We start from the raw sequence: 20700 nt of genomic DNA, 5'->3' as shown, positions 1-20700 counted from the left end.
CTCTGAATGGCTTGGTTCTAGTGTCAGTGATTCTGCAGGCATTAAAGCCCACAACTTTTGCCTTTCTCAATCCCTAACTCAAATAGTCAACTTTCCAAATCGCTACCCTGACAACTCGAATCATTTACCTTCTCTACTCGACATGTCTTGTTTCTGATCCTAGTTAGTGCTCAGTTTCTCCACATTCACCCTTAGGTGCTTCTGAACAGTTTTATTCCCTCTTGACAATTTCCAGGTCAAGCCTCACTCTCCTCCATAGTTTTCCCCACACTGTGCTGCTGCGATTACCAATCGAAACCATTACTTCCATATTTATCAGCAAAACAATTCTCCAGAAAACAGACGTCTGTTTATTACTGCTAGAAACAATTGTAAAAAGGTTTTGTCGAATGCCAAAACCCACTATTCTCAGGTCATGAAATCTTGTATTTTATCTCAAAAATTAGGCTCCTGTAAATTCTGGAGAATCTTTAATAATATCAATAATAAGGGCAAATCTTTAATTCCACCTCTCTTGTATGGTTCAGACTTTGTCACCTCATCTAAAGACAAAGCTGAATTGTTTGCTAAAAACTTATCATCAATATCATCTCTTGATTCCACTAGTTGCGTTCTACCTGATATTGCCAACAAACAGGTTGATCCATTGCTTGACATTCATATCACTCCAGCTTCTGTATCTAAAGTGGTTTCTTGCCTACACTCTTCTACAGCTTGTGGCCCGGACAACATACCATTTATTGTCTTGCAGAAGTGTTCTTCGAAGCTGTCGTCTATACTCTCCTATACAAGTGCCTATCGGAGTCCTGTTTTCTAGCCTGCTGGAAAGCGGCATCTGTTATCCCTATCTTCAAAAAATCTGGAGAGCGATCTGATTTGTCTAACTACCGCCCCATTAGCCTTCTTCCTATCATAAGCAAGATTTTTGAATCTTTAATTAATAAACACTTAATTTCTCATCTTGAATCTAATAACTTACTTTCTGACCATCAATATGGATTTCAATCTTCTCGTTCTACAGTTGATTTGCTAACAGTAATAACTGATAGGTTTTATCGTGCATTAGATAAAGGTGGAGTGGTTAAAGCCATTGCTCTTGACATTTCGAAAGCTTCTGATAAAGTTTGGCATGCTGGTCTTCTCCATAAGCTTTCTTCTTATGGTGTATCTGGTAACATCTTTAAGATTATTGAATCCTTCCTTTCCAATTGTAGTATAAAAGTTGCCCTCGACGGACAGCACTCTTCTTCTTATTCTGTAACTTCAGGGGTTCCTCAAGATTCTATCCTTGGCCCTATACTCTTTTTAATTTACATTAACGATCTTCCAGATATTCTCACATCTAAGGTGGCATTGTTTGCTGATGATACTACCATTTATTCTTGTCGCGATAAGAAGCCAACAATCTCTGATTGCTTGGAGGGGGCATTTGAGCTTGAAAAGGATCTCACTTCTGCTACAGCATGGGGCTCACAGTGGCTGGTGAACTTCAATACAGACAAAACTCTATTTTTTTCAGCCAATCATTATCGCATTAACTTAAATCTTCCTATATTTATGAACCGTGATGTACTCGATGAGTCATTTACTCTTCATCTTCTAGGATTAACTCTTACTTCCAATCTTTCTTGGAAACCATATATCAAATCAGTTGCAAAATTAGCATCTGCTAAGGTTGCATCTCTTTATCGAGCTTGTCACTTTCTTACTTCTGATTCTATTTTCTATCTCTATAAATCTCAAATCCGGCCTTGTATGGAATACTGTTGCCATATCTGGGGCAATTCTTCTAATGATGCCCTTTCTCTTTTAGACAAGGTGCAAAAACGTATTGTAAACATAGTTGGACCTGCTCTTGCAGCCAACCTCCAGCCATTATCACATCGTTGTAATGTTGCTTCTCTTTCTCTTTTCTACAAATACTATAATGCGCACTGCTCTAAAGAGCTAGCATCTCTTGTGCCATCTACTAAAATTCATTCTCGTGTTACTTGTCATTCAAATAAGTCTCATCTTTTTTCTGTGACTGTTCCTAAGTGCTCCAAAAACGCTTATTCGTCTAGTTTTTTTCCTCGAACATCAGCTCTTTGGAATTCGCTTCCTTTATCTTGCTTTCCTGATTCATATAATTTGCAATCCTTTAAGTCATCTTTCAATTGTTATCTTGCTCTATAATCATCTTTTTTCTTTCAGTAACTTCCAACTTTAATTAGTGGCTGCTTGCAGCCTTGTTGGAAGCGAAGATGTTTAAATATATATATATATATATATATATATATATATATATATATATTATATATATATATATATATATATATATATGTATATATACAAATATATATATATATGTATATATACAAATATATATATATATATATATATATATATATATATATATATATATATATATATATATATATATATATATATATATATATGTATATATATACAGAGGCAATTCTATAAATAAAATGAGGGGGGGGGGGGAGGGGTGAATCCTCAAAAAGTACCGACTGGCTTACAAGAAGAAAAAAAAAAAAAAGATTATCAAAACAAAACTTTAACGGATTGAATTGTGTCAAATACCTAACTAGCCGACTAAATTCGTGAAAAAAACAACTATAACTTGAAAATCATGGAGGGAAGGAAGGGGGGTGTAACACTCCCCATAAAATCGCATTTGTGTGTGTGTGTGTGTGTGTGTGTGTTTGTGTGTGTAATTTAATTAGTGTATTCTATAAATAGAGAGCTTAATGTTTCTTAAGAACAGAGCAACAATAATTAAATTTGTACTTTGGTTAATGGCAATTAAAAGTAGTGTATGGTGTATAAAAACATTTTTACTTTTACAAACAAATTAGAAGTTACTAAAATTCTTTGAAAATGTTAGTTTTCTATTATTCATTATTCTCCACATATTAAAAGTTAAAATAAAAAAAATAAACTCAAAAAATTATCCAAAATTAAAAATTATCTCAAAATTATAAAAATATTTATCAAAAATTAAAAAATCAAAGTCAAATCTTACTTATAGTCTATTTTATTAGGAAGATTGATACCCAGGTAAAATGCAATTACATCAGTGAGCTGTGCTGTGTATAAAAGAGACGCTGGTATGCATAAGACAAGCAAGTCATGAAGGGGTGTTTGGCATTCTAAATATAACTAATATTGATTATTATAAAATAACAATTGATATATTTATAATAACACAGTTAAAGTTGTTAAATGACATAATTATCTAAAAGCATCACAATATTTTTTTCTCTTTTAAATTAACAGTGAAAAATAATAATTGTAATTCAAATTTAATTTTTAATGATTTATTATTTAACGTATTTATAAATAACATCGCAAACATTTATATTGTAAAAAAATTTTAATTTTAATCATTTCATTGTATTATTGCATTTACATTTTATTTTTAAATTCAAAAATATTAGATTTGACTTAAATATCAAAAATTCTTTGTAGCAAATTAAAGAAAACTCTATATTTATTATATTTACCAAGCTTATTGAAAAATTAAAAATAAAAAGTATATGCACAAATAAATTAAAAAAATATAACCTGCACTTCGAGGTTCATTCCTGTACGATTTCACTAAAATTATAATAAACTATTAATAAATTATTACAATGTAAGTACTTTACTGAACCTGATATCTGTAATTATGACAAAATTAGCATCTTTATGAACATGTACCAACAGTAGCCAATTAACAAGAATTTATCAGTTATCAACACAAAACACAAATACTTTACAGATATATATATTTTTTTTGATTTAACAAATAAATTCTTTTTTGAATAATTTTCCACAAAAACATATATAGATGGTAAAAATCAGTGATATATGTCATTTAAACACTTTATAACTGTTGGCAATAACAGGTAAACTTTACATAATTTATCATAATTTAAAGTTTACCAGAAAATCATCATTAATTTTTAGTTAACAATATAAGAGTTTTTATATTAATAAATATTTCAAAATCTTCAACTTTTTATATAGTCTAACAAATATTTCAAAATCTTCAACTTGGTAAAATCTTTATACCCCTCTGATGATTCTTTTAATTTAATTTATTTTTAGCATTTGAGAAAATTTAAAAATAATATTTATTTATACATATATTATTAACGATAAAATATTTGATCTAAAAAAAATAAAAATAACAAAGTATTTAGTATTTATATTGTGCAGTTAGTTATGGTGTTATTTTAAACAACTTTTTCTTATTAGCTTGTAAATTTAATTGTTGAAAAGGTTTTACAAAAAAAAAGATATTAGGAGATGCTGAACATGCTGATTAAGTTAAATGTACCAACACGCAAAATTAGAAAATTAAATGCATTGATAAATTAAAGAAATAAATGCATCAAAAATTATAAGTAAGATTTGTTTAATTTGTTCAAATTTATTTTTTTTAAAAAGTTTATAATTATAATTCAAGATTCATAAATTTTTTTTTTCTTACACCATTCATAGTATTTCATAAAATCTTCTGTTGACGGCATTCCTACACCCACAATAGTATGTTCTCTTTGTGAACAATCTTGTGAAATCCATTGACCACCAATATGTACTGTTCGAGTAGCTTCCTCCAATTCTATCTCTGCAGATGAAGACATATTTTGAGACACCACATCAAGACAATCTCCTAACATTTAATAAAACATATTTTTAGAAACTCAAAATATCAGGCAGCAAAAATAATTTTAAAAAGTTGAAAATACTTTGTGTAACATATGTTGATCGGGGAGGGGTGCCAAATTGTGGGTATACTTCTCTAACAGAAAGTGTAAATATGTCACGAATCAAGCATTGTATATTAAAGATTCTCAAACTTTTTAAATCGCCTTCTTTTTTCTCTAATTTCTCTTTATAACGTTGAAGCTTTTGCTAAAACAAGAAAAAAATTTTTTTGTCTGAATAATTTTTACAAAAAGACTTTCATAAAGAAATACTTTTCTCATTTTCTAAAACCTTTTTTAAAATAAAAACTGCGGAGAAGTTGAGAGGAGAGAATAAAAGGAAAAAGTTGGTGATCAAAGAGTTTAAAGGAGAAAGAGTTAACTAAAACTAGGTTAAGAGAAAAGTAGACCAAGAAAAGAGAAAAGGTGACAGAGAAGAGATAAAAAATGACATAAATAAGATTCAGAAACCAAAGAGAATGATTTGATGAATCAAGACTTTAGAAGAATTGAAAAAAAAAAGAATTAAACTTCGAAGAATTTTATGAAACCAAAATGGTTTAAAGAAGATTTTAGAATTAATAACTTTTCATGTTATTTTTTCATATACTTCTTCTCTTTTATCTTTATTTCATTATTTCTTTTTTTCTTTTATTCCTTCCTTCCTTCCTTCCTCCCTCCCTCCCTCCCTCCCTCCCTTCCTCCCTCTCTCTCTCTATATATATAAATTTAAATGTAAATTAGTAAAAACACTTGTCTAATTCTTTTCTTTAACAGCTTGCTTCTCTATCAGTAGGTTCATCAGGAAGCTTCCTGATGAACCTACTGATCCTGATGAACCTACTGATACAAGAAGCTTCCTGATGAACTTCTCCATTAGTAGGTTCATCAAGAAGCTTCCTGATGAACCTACTGATGGAGAAACAAGCTGAAATAGAAACAACCTACTGAAAAGCTGAAAAGAATTAGATAAGTGTTTTCACTAATTTATTATTGCTCTGTTCTTTAAGAGTATTGAGCTCTCTATTTGTAAAACTAACATAATTTGTATATATATATATATATATATATATATATATATATATATATATATATATATATATATATATATATATATATATATATATATATATATATATATATATATATATTTAAAAAACTTTAAAATGTATTCTACACAATAGAGTGCTCAATGTTCTTAAAAGAACAGAGCAATTATATATTAGTAGAAAACCACTTAACAAAAACTTTTTTTCATTTTACACTGTGTTTCATCTACAAAGATTCATCAGAAATCTGATTTCTGATGAATCTTTGTTGATGAAACACAGTGTAAAATGAAAAAAAAATTTTGTTAAGTGATTTTCTACTAATATATATATATATATATATATATATATATATATATATATATATATATATATATATATATATATATATATATATATATATATATATATATATATATATATATATATATATATATATATATATATATATTAGGGTGATTCTTAAAGCAACATCTTTGAAAAAAACCTGTACCTTCCCCTTTACTTTGTTCTATATAATACTAAAACAGTAAGTTAAAAAATTTTTTGAATAAAAAATTATTTTAGGGGTAACGGGTGATGCGGAAGTTATTGGACAAAATCAAAACGTCAATAACTTATTTATAAATAAAAAAACAAACTACTATTATATTTTTTTTAAATAAAGCATTTATCTTTTAATAAAAATATATTTTTTATATGAAAAAACACCACCATTTGCAATTGATCTCAATTTTGCTCTGATGCCTTTCATATGCGACTGTAAAAAGTTTAAATCAATTTCTTGTAGTTTTAGTTTAATGCGATCAATCAAAACTTGCTCTGTTGAAACTTGCCAATCTCCCTTGTAAACCTTCTGTGCTAAATGTCCCCAAAAATTTTCAATTGGTCGTGCTTAAGGCACATTTGGGGATTGGATTCTTTATCAACGTAATAGACATATTGGTCCATCCAATTTAGAGAATCTTTAGAATAATGAGAACTTGCTAAATCTGGCCAAAATAAATAGTTAAAGTCTCCATGATACTTGTGAATAAATGGAAGAAGTCGTTTTTCTAAACATTCATTAATATAGATTGATGAATTGATCGCTACAGCCTTGGAAGTGCGAAACAATGGCTCGGACATACCACGGTCAGATATGGCTATCCACATTAATAATTTTTTTGGAGATTTCTCTTTTCCTATAAAACAAACACTTTCTGGGCATGTCTTTTTGTTGTTTGTGTAGTATCCAGAATTTCCAGGCATGTTGTTCCCTGCAAAACAAAAGTATTTTTTGTCATCGATGACTAGAAGCGATTTTGTGTTATAGAGTTGGTTAACTAGTTTCCTGTTTCTTTTCTTTGCCTTTATTTGTTGTTCTATAGTGTATTTTGGAGTCTTTTCACGTTTTCTATATTTAATATTCATTTTTTTTAACTGACGACCAATTGTCGATTGATTTATACCGAATTTAATACTTGTTTTTCTCTGACTGATCCCTTTGCGATTGTTGACAAGTCTCGTTAATTCGGCTTTCAGGATGTCAAACGACCAGGGTGCTTTCTATCAGAAAATGATTGAACAGTTTCAAGTCTTTTTAGGTTATCATATATTGTACTTCGAGCAAATCCTTCCTTTTCAAAATGATTTACGATTTTATTTTTTTTTATATTAGGTTTATTTACAAAAAACATTTTTAGTTGCTTTTGAAAAGATTCTCGTTCAGCTGTATTTAACCTCATTTTAAATAATTGTGTTTCAAATAATAAAGTTTATATTTTATAGAACGTTTATGCCTACGCATAAAACCACAAAAACTAATTATTATGCTCAAATAATGAAATTAGGATTTGTCCGATAACTTCTGCGTCACCCGTTAGCTCAAGAGCCTTAAAAATTTGACTGGTCCCTAATATTTTGAAAATAAAAGTTCTTCTAAAGTATGTCAACCTGGTACTCAAAAGATGCGAAATTATATCAAAACTTCAAAAATAGTAATCAGTTTACGTAAAAATGATTTTTTCATGCATAAATGCAATGGTCCAGTCAAATTTTTAAGGGTTTTGAGTTACACTTAAAATAATTTTCTGTTCAAAAATTTAAAACTTAGTGTTTTAGTATTATATAGAACAAAGTAAAGGGGAAGAAACAGGTTTTTTTCAAAGATGTTGTTTTAAGAATCACCCTAATATATATATATCAAATAGCCCCTGATATTTATATATAAATATATATATCAGGGGCTATTCTAGACCGTTTTCGACAGCATCGACTGTATTTGGTGCCGCCCATATTAAAATTTGAGGACTCTTTTTCTTAATGTTTTTTATGGCGAATATTGTTTTTTTCACGAAAAAAACACTGATTTTCTGCTAAATTTTTCTGGGACAAGGGGGTACCGCTGCCCAAATCACACAGACACACACACATACATATATATATGTATATATATATATATGTGTGCGTATGTGTGTGTGGTATATATATGTATGTTTTTCTGGTACCCAAGAGGGTACCGCTGCACACTTGAATTACACAGACACACACACACATACACACACATACACATATATATATGTATATATATATATATATATATATACACACATATATATATATACACACATATATATATATACATATATATTTACATATATATATATATACACATATATATATACATATATATATGTGTATGTGTGTGTGTGTCTGTGTGATTCAAGTGTGCTGTCTTAGTGTGCTAATAAGACATAATAATTGATCAAAACGGTTAGGTGAACTAGTAACTGTTAGGTGAACAAGGACTGAGACATTGCAGGTCACAACAATATAAAATTAATTAGATTCTTTTTATTTTGGACAGATCATCCACAGAATTTGCTTAAATAATACACATAAAACACTGAGGTTGTTGGAGGTCACCTAAACTTCTTGGTTAACCATTTGAAACTTTTTTATTATTTAGGCAAAAAAGTTTATGCATAACCCTGAGTATGATAGAAAATACTAAAAAAATTTTCTTTTCTTCACTTTAGCTAAATCAAAATAAGTATACATTCAATTATAGAGTAGTTTACTGTTCTACTTTTAACTGGCGTTGCCTAAATCGCCTGGCGTCGCCTGATTTGATCAGTAAAGAGTGTCATTGAGCAGAGAAACCATAAGACAAATGAAATGCAATATTATTTTAACACTAGTCATTTCTTGAGTTTGAGTTTTTTTTAAAACATAAGTAATGATGTAAAAAATGATTTAATTGTCTGCAGTTTTTTTTTCTATAATTTAATTTTTTATATTTTATATATATTTTTATATATATTATATATTTTTAACTATTGATTTACTATTGATATTTCCAGAATTAATCAGACCATAATCAGATTTTATTATGACTGGTTTTAAAATTAGATGATGTTGTACAAAGATTCATGGGTGAGTTGATAATATCTGAGCATAAAAAGAAAAACAATGATATTAAACTTTGTTAAGGACATGTATTTGCTGGTGCTTTTGCATTGTCAGTAATTCAAATTGACCTTTATGGCCATGGTTAGAGTTTCACTAAATACCATCTATGTTTGCTGCTTTGCTCATGTTTTGAATTTGGCGACCATCGATTGTCAATAAAAAAATGATGTCACTTGTGCCAAGTAAATTTTTTCTTTTTTTGACACAAGTGAATGGCAAGCATATATCTATCTCGATTGGCATTTGTTTCAATTGAATGCGAGTTTGGCTGAGAGATTGAATTGTTGAACAATTATTTTGTATAAACTAGCAGGAAATCAAATTTTGTTCATTAATGCTTGCTTTTGATGATATGTTATATATAGTTTTAAATAACTAAAACATTACAGCAATATCAGATGTTTTTTATTTTATCAAAGAAACTAAACTAACTACTGGGAACTAAAATATTCTTATTTTTTTATCATAGCTTACATTATGGAAAAAAGTACATTTCTGTTGAATAAAAATCTTTTGTGTTAAAGCTTGTAAATTTCACACATAGGTCTGACCTTATTTTCCAAGGATTGTTTGAATATTTTCTCTAATGAGTGCCTATACTCTTCTTCTCACCCCAAAGAAATTTAAACCGCTGTTAGACATCCAAACCAATTCTGCTTCTGTTGCTTAAGTTATTTCTTACTTAAACTCTTCTATAGAATGTGGACTGGAAAATATTTCTGTCACTTTCTTACAAAAGTGTACTCCAGAACTCTATTCACAACTCTGTAAACAACAAGTTTTACAATTGAATCTAAATTTCTGTGCGTATTGCAGTGGCTGGTGAATTTTAACCAAACAAAAACTAGCATCCGTGGTTCCAATTTTTAAAAACTCTTAAGATTCCTATGACCACATTAATTTGCCCCATTTTTACTATATTTTTACTACTCCAACAGATTTTAATTTTTGACCCTACCATTCCACTGCTGACATTACTATGACAACAGAAAAGTTCTTATATACATCAGATGAAAGTGTAAGGCTCTTTACATATCAAAGACTTTTGATAATGTCTGGCATACTTATTTTCTCCATAAGTTTAGAGAAATCTGGGAAATTTTTAAAAATTATTGAATTATTTCTTTCTAACCGCAGTATTAAAATTGTCCTTGATGAATAACACTCTCTTTTATTTCCAGTAACTTCTGAGGTCCACAAGGTTTCACCCTTGGTCCATTGTTGTTCCTCATCAAAGTTTCACCCTCATTCCCTGGTTGTTCCTCATCAAGGTTTTACTCTCAGTCCATTGTTGTTCCTCATCAAGGTTTTACTCTTAGCCCATTGTTGTTCCTCATCAAGGTTACACCCTTTATTGTTGTTCCTCATCAAGGTTTCACCCTACATTGTTGTTGCTCGTCAAGGTTTCACCCTCTATTGTTGCTCCTCATCAAGGTTTCACCCTCCATTGTTGTTCCTCATCTAACAATCTTCCTGGTAATCATAATTTTTAAATTTAAAGTTTTAAAGTTTACTTATGATACAACTTTGTAGTTAAACTTCGATAAAAAGTTGTTACTTTTTGATCACTTAGAACAGGGAATCTCTCTTCTGTGACAGCAGTAACATCTCTTCTGTGATGGCGGTAATATCTCTTCTGAGACAGCTTTTGTGATGCAAAAAAGCTGAGAAAATTTAGCCCAAACAAAAACTCAGTTGTTTAGTTGTTGCAATTCTGTTGATATTGATGGCTCTTATGAAGTCCTCTACTCTTACTAGGTTCTCTACTTTATGTCTTATAGAATCAAATTTGATAATCTGACAAATACCCTAAATACAGTGCAAAGTTAGCATTTGTTGCTTCTTTTTATTGTGCATTTCATACTACGGATTCTCTACTTTTACAAACCTCTTATTCATCCTTGGAATACTGCCAATATACTTATAGTTTGGCCCTAGCAAAACTATGAGATTTAGTAGGAGTTGATGGCCGAGGCTTGAAAAAAATATATAATACTTTATATATTATAATTTTATATAAGTGTAAACTTACTGTTTACTAAATACAGATTACTTTATATTTATATATTTTAAAACTCTAATTTACTTCCAACAAGATTGCAAGCAACCACCATTAAACTATGAGCTACTTAAAAATAGAGAATAAGTAAAAATACAAGGAAATGGTTAACTGAAGACTTTAAAAGTTATGGATTGTATATAAAAATTTTTTTTTTTAATGTGCAAGGAAAAAAACTGGATTAATAAAAAATTTATGGCATGAAGGGACAGATACAGTAAAAGGATGTAACTCATTGAATAAGAACCAAGTAAGAATGAGTTTTAGTTTATTGTAATAAAGATGATACCTTGTTTGATCATTGACCATGATGGTATTTGTAGAAAAAAGAAAAAAATGCAACCTTACAACAATGGGAGAGTGGCTCAAGTTTGGCAGATAAAGCAGGTCTAATTACATTTACAATGTGCTTTTAGACTTTGTCTGTAAGTAAAAGGGTTGTTATTTATCAATATAGGAATGCCAACATTATTGCAATATTTTTTTGCAGTAAATGAATGAATTTTGTTGTGTAACAAAAATTGTGGATAAGTCTGGAATTTAAACCCATAAGCCACTGCAAGCCTTAGGCTGTAACAGAGGAAAGATCATATTAAAAATCGGCTGCTTGTTCTAAGCAATTAAAAAGTGAAGATTTTTTGTCAAGACAACAGTATAAAGTGTATTCAAGAATAACATTAATACTGCAGTTAGAAAGAAATAATTTAATAATCTCAAAACCTTTATATAAAGAAACTAATAAAAGATTGAAGACTAAGCGTAGGATAGTTGGAGAGATCAAAGTGTTTTCTAGAGTTTTGAAAAATTGGAACCACTTATTTAGCACTTTTTAAAAATTAAGCAAAAATTGGAGAGAGTTCTGGAGAACACTTTTTGAAGACTATGATGGAAATCTTGTCTGAAGCACACACTGTAGAAGTGTTTAATTGAGAATTAACTTTAGCATTAAAAGCCAAAGTGATTTAGATTTTTAACAATGGGTTAATCTGTTTAACAGGCAAGAAGAATATGGCCATTAGATTCAAGAGTCAAATTATAGTAAGATTTCTTTACAAATAACTCTGTGTTATTCTGGGGAGGAATAAAAGGATCAGACCCATGAATTAAAGATTAAATGTTAGACTTACTTTAGTTAATGACATTGTTGAAGACTAACTAAAAGTCTCTAGAACATCTGATATAAGATACAAGATTTAGTAGACTGAGAATAACAAAGCTCAGACAGGGCCTTTTTACATTAGCTGCATGGAATAATAAAAAGACATTTGTTCTTAAAAGAGATACTCTTATAAAAAAGATGAAAAAAATGATTAATGTTTAATAAAGCTTAACTGCTCAAGATGGTGAAAAATGTGGAGTAGATTGAGGTATGACTCTGAAGATTAGGAATAAAAGCTTCCAAACCTTTAGTCCAGAAGGAGCAAAAGCTTCCAAAATGCGCTTTATGCATACATATAATGAATATAAACATACATGTTTGCTATTTATTTAGATGCTGGCATACAATATCCTTAATAAACTTTAGTCTTAATACGGTGTGGTATTTGCCAAAAGAGAAAATGATCAGATAATGATCATGATCATAATGATGATGGTAATGATGATTATGATGATCATGTTGATCATAATGATGTTTATATATGCATATATATATATATATAAAAAAAAACATGAATTTTGAATTAAAAAAGTATACTTTAGGATGTATAAATGTTTATGCAGCCCTGGCACAAACCTGGCCCCAGTCCAGGCTATTTTTGTCAAACCCGGCCCTGGTCAAATATCAATGCCGGTCGCTTACTAGACATACTTGGGCTTATTCTTCTAACAATGCTCTTTTGTCTTTTAGACAAGTTCTGAAAACTCATCATGAATTTTGTTGGACTGCTCTAGCTGCTAAATCTTAGCCTCTGTCATAAGCATGTTTTCTCTTTTCTACAAATACTACCATGGCCTACTATGCTCAAGCAAATTATTATCACTTGTTATCACCATTAACTAAGTCTTGTAAAAATATATTTAGAAAAGCTGCAAAATTTGTTTTCTGCTAATCAATAGAATTAAAATAAATTAATTAGAATATTGACTTAACCATGATGAACAATGTTTGGCAAAAATTAAGAAAAACTGACAAAAAATAAAGACTTCTCATTTTTTTTGTTAACATGCAGTTTTGTTTGTCACAAGTATTATTTTTTAAATAATAATTTTTAAATAATATTTTTGCTAAAAAAAATCAGAAAATAAAAGTTAAAAGTGAGATAAATAACTTAAAGTGAATAAATAACTTTTATAAACAATTTAATAATCAAATTTTTACCTTTCTATTTTGAAACTGTACTCCTTTTCTTAGATCTTCAATCTTGAGTAATAGTTTACTAAACTGCTTCTTTTGTTCAGATAAATGGTTTTTTAGTTTTTCGTTATTTTCTTTATCTAAAGTACAGCATTTTTTAATAAGAGTAATTTAATTTTGCTATCTTTTGCTGTTAAATTTTTATTATGTTAAGTATTTTTCTGTTCAATCATACATCAAAAGCTTTATATTTACTTATTCTATTTTTTTATTTATTTCAATGAACAAATAAAAACCTTACAATTTTTTTATATTGTTTAAACCCCTTTATCAAACCCTAAGCAAAACATTTTGGATAGGGTCATCCATAAACATTTCTGTTATTGAGGGCAGAATGGGTCTCTAAGAACACAATATATTTGGATAAAAGAGTCTAATTGCTTTGGTCATACAGAGCAGCATTTAAAAAAAATTGGACAAGAAACATTCGCTTTGGTCATACACATTAAAATTTTGAAATAATCTGGTTTATTTACAATAAAACCTTCTTTTGACTGCCTTCCTTAGAATATATATATATATATATATATATATATATATATATATATATATATATATATATATATATATATATATATATATATATATATATATATATATATATATATATATATATATATATATATATATATGTATATATATATATATATATATATATATATATAGTATATATATATATATATATATATATATATATATATATATGAATTTATTTTTATATATATATATATATATATATATATATATATAAATAAATAAATAAATAAATAAATAAATATTTATATAAAGCAACTAGTTTTTGAATTAATATGTTGATTTATATGAGGAGTTTATTTTGTAACTTTGAATGTTCCTCAATTCTTTTACTCAAATGTCGAGTGGTTTGACCCACATAACAAGCATTTAAATCTATATACAACATTTGAGCATAGATGTTGAGAAGATTTATTCTTTTTGAAAAATATGAATTAATTTTAAAGAATGCCAACTTAATATTAAGAGTTTTACAATGTTTTTTGAGTCATTTTTTGTATTTTGAAATTGTTTTGACATTTTACCAATATACAGCATTTTAAAGTAATTTATTATTGACGAATTGATAATTTCTTAATTTTCTTTTTTATATAGTCTGTTAAGATCAATTAGTTTAGTCAGGTAAAGTTTTTTTTGAGAATATGTTCAAGTTTAACTAAATCAGAATGTAAATTAGACCATTTATTGTTAGTTTTATGGGCCTTTTTGTTCCCAGACTCCAATCATTGTAATTTTCTGCAAATCATCTTATTTTTATTATATATGTATTTATTATATATGTGTTAATTATATATATATTTATTATATATGTATTTATTATATATACAATGTTTTTTGAGTCATTTATTGTATTTTGAAATTGTTTTGACATTTTACCAATATATAGCATTTTAACTAAATTGCAAATCATCTTTATTTGACATAAGCATAAACATACAAATATTTGGAGTTTTTTGTTTTGTTTTTGTTAACTCACCTCCCCAAGGCCCAGAAGACCACTACAGGTAAGGAGGCTACTTAATTGTGGTTATAACTCTTTCTCAACTTTATAACTCTGAAACACGAACCTTAAAGAACAAGGCCGCTGCACAGAGAAACAAGTTGAACGCAGACCAGGGACATGGTGGGGATTGAACTCGGAATCTCTCGCTTATAAAGTGAGCACTCTACCACTACATTACTACCGCATGAGTTTGCTCCATGTCTGGAAGTTAGCTATCTTAAAAATCAAAAAATGCTGGATCTGCCATGCATATATATATATATATATATATATATATATATATATATATATATATATATATATATATATATATATATATATATATATATATTTCTTTTATTTAGGAGTCTACTAACCTTAAAACTAATTAATTAATAAATTCTAAATAAAGGTATTAATAAAATTTAAGAGCCTTTGAATGATAAATTAAAGGGTTGATCAGCTTCTGCATCCTGCGCTTAGTTTATTTTGTACTAACTTTACACCTGTATTCTTTAAACAAGTTTTTTTTCAAAAAAAGAAATCTTAACATATTTCTGTGCCTCTTAAATGATCATTACAAAAATTAGCACAGTGGAAAATTATCTAAACCACACAAATATGGAATTACAGACTTGAAGATTAATTTAATTTTAAATTTATAAAATTGTTTAAGTATCAAAAACCATAAAACACAAAAAACCATCATCATCACCAAGTTCTCTAAATCTATCATTAACTAAAATTTATAGCCTTTGTGGTAACTTTCCTTCTGTTGAGTTTTATCTTTTTCAAAATTCACCAGACCTACTTGCTCTTTGTGAGACTAAATTGAAATCAGCATCTTGTGATCTTAGTGTTAATGATTATCTTCCTTTACTTTGTAATGACTCCAATAGTCACATGCCTTGCCTGGGCATTTACATTTGTAATAATTCACCCATAACGATCTTCCAGATATTCTCACATCTAAGGTGGCATTGTTCGCTAACACTACCATTTATTTATGTCATGATAAAAAACCAACACTCTCTAATTGCTTAGAGGGGGCATCTGAGCTTGAAAAAGATTTCACTTCTGCTACAGCATGGGGTTCACAGTGGCTGGTGAACTTTAATTCAGATAAAACTCAACTTTTTTCAGCCAATCATTATCGCAATAATTTAGATCTTCTTATATTAATGAACGGTAATGTACTCGATGAGTCATCTACCATTCATCTTTTAGGATTAACTCTTACTTTCAATCTTTCTTGGAAAACGTATATCAAATCCATTGCAAAATTAGCACCTAAGGTTGCATCTCTTTATCAGGCTCGACACTTTCTTACTCCAGATTCTATTCTTTATCTCTATAAATCTCAAATCTGTAATTGTATGGAATACTGTTGCCATATCTAGTGCGGATCTTCTATTGATGCCGTTTCTCTTTTAGACAAGGTGCAAAAACGCATTGTAAACATAGTTGAACCTGCTCTTGCAGCCAACCTCCAAGCATTATCACATTGTTGTAATGTTGCTTTTTTTCTATTTTCTACAAATACTACAATAGGCACTGCTCTCAAGAGCTAGCATCTCTTGTGCCATCTACTAAAATTCTCGTGTTACTCGTCATTCTCATTCTTTTTCTGTGACTGTTCCTAAGTGCTCCACAAACTCTCATTCGTCTAATTTTTTTCCTCAAATATCAGTTCTTTGGAATTCGCTTCCTTCATCCTGCTTTCCTGATTTATATAATTTGTAATCTTTTAAGTCCTCTGTCAATCACTATCTTGCTCTACAAACTTTATCTTTTCTCTTCCAGTAACTTCCAACTCTTATAGTGGTTGGTTGCAGCCTTGTTGGACGCAAATATGTAGAAAAAAAAAAAATGTTGAGAAACTAGTTTTGAATCCACAAAATATACTTTTATGTGCTTTCATTTAGCATCACTTTGCTCTATCAACTTTCTCTTTGTTCTATATTGCTCTTCTTCATCTCACATAAATGACTTCTTTATAGTGTCAGTGACTCTGCAGGTGTTAAGGTCCACAACTTTAGCCTTTCTCTATCTCTAACGCAAGTAGTCAACTTTCCAACTCGCTTTTCAGACAATTCAAATAATTTACCTTCTCTACTCAACTTATGTCTTGTTTCTGATCCTAGTCAGTGCTCAGTTTCTCTACATTCACCCTTAGGTGCTTCTGATCACAGTTTGATCTCTCTAAAACTATTACCTCATTCTTCGTCTTCATCAGAATCTCCTTATCATCATACCTCCTACAATGACCTTAAAGCTGACTGGGACTCTTTCCGTTATTTTCTTTGTGATGGCCCTTGGCTACAAATTTTTCTTATTAACTGAAAAATGTGCTTCTTATATAACTTTTTAGATTCAGCATAAAATCTTTTTACTTCTTCTCAACAATTTCAAGTCAAGTCTCATTCTTCTCTATGGTTTTCCTCTCATTGTGCTGCTGCAATTTCCAATTGTAACCATTACTTCAATATCTATCACCAAAACAATTCTTCAGAAAATGTACCTGCATTTATTATTGCTAGAAACCATTGTAAAAAGAGTCATGTTTTCCAAACTGCTGAAAAGCAACATCTGTTATCCCTATTTACAAAAATTCAGGAGAGCGATCTGACTCGTCTAACTTCCATCCCATTAGTCTTCTTACTATCATAAGCAAGGTTTTTGAGTCTAATTAATAAACACTTAAACTATTATCTTAAATCAAATAATTTACTTTATGGTCATCAATATGGATTTCGATCTTCTCATTCTACTTCTGATTTGAAAACGGTAATAACTGATAGGTTTTAATGTGTATTAGATAGATGTGGAAGGTTAAGGTTATCGCTCTCAATATTTCTAAAGCCTTTGATAAAGTTTGGCATGCTGGTCTTCTCCATAAGCTTTCTTCGTACGATGCATCAGTTAACATTTTTAATATTATTTAGTTTGAATCCTTCCTAATTTATTGTAGTATAAAAGTTGTACTCAATGGAAAGCACTCTTCTTCATTTCCTGTAACTTCAGGGGTTCCTCATGGTTCTATCCTAGGCCCCACTTCTTTTTAATTTACATTACCAATCTCCCAGAAATTTTTACATCATTTTACAAGGTAGCATTGATTACTACCATTTATTCTAGTCCTGAAAAAAAGCCAACACTCGCTGATTGTTTGGAGGAGGCATTTGAGCTTGAAAAGGATCTCACTTCTGTTTCAGCATGGGGCTCTTAGTGGCTGGTGAACTTAAACTCAGATAAAACTTAATTTTTTCCAGTTAATCATTATCGCAATAGTCAGATCTTCCTATATTTATAAATGGTAATGTACTCGATGAGTCATCTACCCTTCATCTTCTAGGATTAACACTTACTTCAGATCTTTCTCGGAAACCATATATCAAATGAATTGCAAAATTAGCACCTGCTAAGATTGCGTCTCTTTATCTTGCTTGCCACTTTCTTAACCAAGATTTTATTCTTTATCTCTATAAATCTCAAATCCATCCTTATATGGAATACTGCTGCCATATCTGGAGCGGATCTTTGAATGATACCCGATATCTTTTAGCTATTGTCACATTGTCGTAATGTTGCTTCTCTTTCTTTTTTCTATAAATACTATAATGGACACTGCTCTGAAGAGCTAGTGTTTCTCGTGCCATCTACTAAAAATCATTCTCGTGTTACTTTGCCATTCAATTAAGTCTTATCCTTTTACTAAGTGCTCCAAAAATTATTATTTACCTTTTTTTCCTTAAACATCAGTTCTTTGGAATTTACTCCCTTCATCTTGTTTTTCTGATTCATATAATTTGCAATCTTTTAAGTTGTCTGTTAATTGTTATCTTGCTCTACATACTTCATCTTTTCTTTTTCAGTAACTTCCAACTCTCTTAATTGTTGCTTGAAGCCTTGTTGAAAGTTAAAATTAAAAAAAAAAAAAAAACAGCTTTTTTTTTTTACGCATTTTAAATATTTAAATGGACAATTCATTTTATTTGAAGATATTCAAACTTTATTACTGTTAAATCCAATGAAACCATTACCATTATAGCCATGTCTGGTAACAATCCTTTTCATCATTTTCAATAAACTCCTCTAGAATTTTTTTATTTTTAAAATTAAGACATTTTGACCTCAACCTGTCTTAAAATTTTTATTTTTTAAATTCTATTTTTATTTGCTGAAATTTATAAAAACTTCAAAAGGCATTTCTTCATAACTAATAAAGAGAAAGAAGAAGAAATTCTACATCTAAAAAAGTAAAGTTGGGTGTAGGTCAAAAAACATGTATAGGTCCACTGGTTTTCAAAATTTATACTTATAATCTACCCAATGCAACAACTGGAAACTTTCTTTTTTACTTACAATGCAACAATGCTTGCAAAGGCTTTCACTTCATCCTGAAAAAACAAAAATAATGATTTTTAGTAGCACAAAAACTGTAGAAGTTACAAGGCCTAATGTCACCTAATGTGAAGCAAATTATAAAAATAATAACGTTAGCATTTTGGGTATCTTGTGGGACAACAAAATGAAATAGCATCATCATAAAGTACAAGTGTCAAAAAAGATAAGTAAAGGCATCTGCTTAAAACTTTAATCAACTCTATGTAAAACTATATATTATTGCCATCCAAGTTTAAAGTTATTTTATACAATCCTTTAATTAGAAGCCATTTAATGTATGTTGTTGTAATCTGGCAATTCAGATGTCAAAAAAAGAAAACTCTATTAATTTTTGGTTCTAATAAGGTTTACACTAGAACTATTATAAAAAAATGAACATTATCACCTTTAGATCAAGAATATCAAATGACTTTTAAAATTCAAGCATGAAAGTTATGTGTTAGCCTAGCCACATCACCATTAAATAATGATTTTAGCTGGGTTAACAATAATAAACCATTAAGAGCTAACAGAGGAAAAGCTCTCCTTCAAAAGTAATGTAAAAATCAACTAATAAAATTTATAATCGAAGTTAATTGTAAGATTTAGATTCAATTTTAAGGGCAAAACAATTTAAGGACCAAACATAGAAAAAAGTTTTGTGATCATAATATGGTTATAAAATGCCTAAATTTCAAAACAAAATTTTTTTCTGTTTTAAGTTTTTTTGCAAATTTTTATAGTTTCAATTTTTCAATTTTTATTTATAGCAAGTTCAAGAATTATAACTATTTTAAACTTTGCAAATCTTTATTATCAATTCTTTAAAGAATTTTAAAAGCAAAAAAGACTTAAAAGACTAATGTTTCATTACATGTTGCGATACTGTAATGCAATAGTTACATTCTATTGCAATACATTAAACAAATCTTTTTGAAATATAGAAACATTTAAAATACATTAAAAATAGAAACTAACCTATTTTACTTTTAGAAACATTCTATTGCATTCAATTATCTTTACAATAATTACAAAAAAACACTAAAAATTTGCAACTAGATCTTTAGTTTTTTTCAATCCTCTTGCAAAAATATATAAATACTTTTTTTAAGAAATATTATCAAAGATATTTTTCTAAAATCTTATACAATCTCACTATAATTAAAAATATTACTATATAATAA

General features: G+C 28.9%; 1 protein-coding gene across 1 annotated transcript in view; it reads right to left on the bottom strand.

Annotated features, from left to right (window-relative positions):
* The window catches only part of LOC100211848 (beclin 1-associated autophagy-related key regulator), a 52076-nt gene that overhangs the window by 12979 nt on the left and 18397 nt on the right, over window positions 1-20700 (bottom strand). Inside the window, exons 5-9 of the mRNA XM_065806280.1 lie at window positions 13579-13694; window positions 4740-4905; window positions 4481-4663; window positions 3571-3603; window positions 3029-3155 (exon numbers count right to left, since the gene is read on the bottom strand). Coding sequence (XP_065662352.1) covers window positions 3029-3155; window positions 3571-3603; window positions 4481-4663; window positions 4740-4905; window positions 13579-13694 — 625 coding nt within the window. The remainder of the gene's footprint in view (window positions 1-3028; window positions 3156-3570; window positions 3604-4480; window positions 4664-4739; window positions 4906-13578; window positions 13695-20700) is intronic.

Source organism: Hydra vulgaris, chromosome 09, assembly GCF_038396675.1.
Source record: "Hydra vulgaris chromosome 09, alternate assembly HydraT2T_AEP".
Lineage (NCBI taxonomy): Eukaryota > Metazoa > Cnidaria > Hydrozoa > Anthoathecata > Hydridae > Hydra > Hydra vulgaris.
This window is presented reverse-complemented; position numbering and strand designations above follow the sequence as displayed.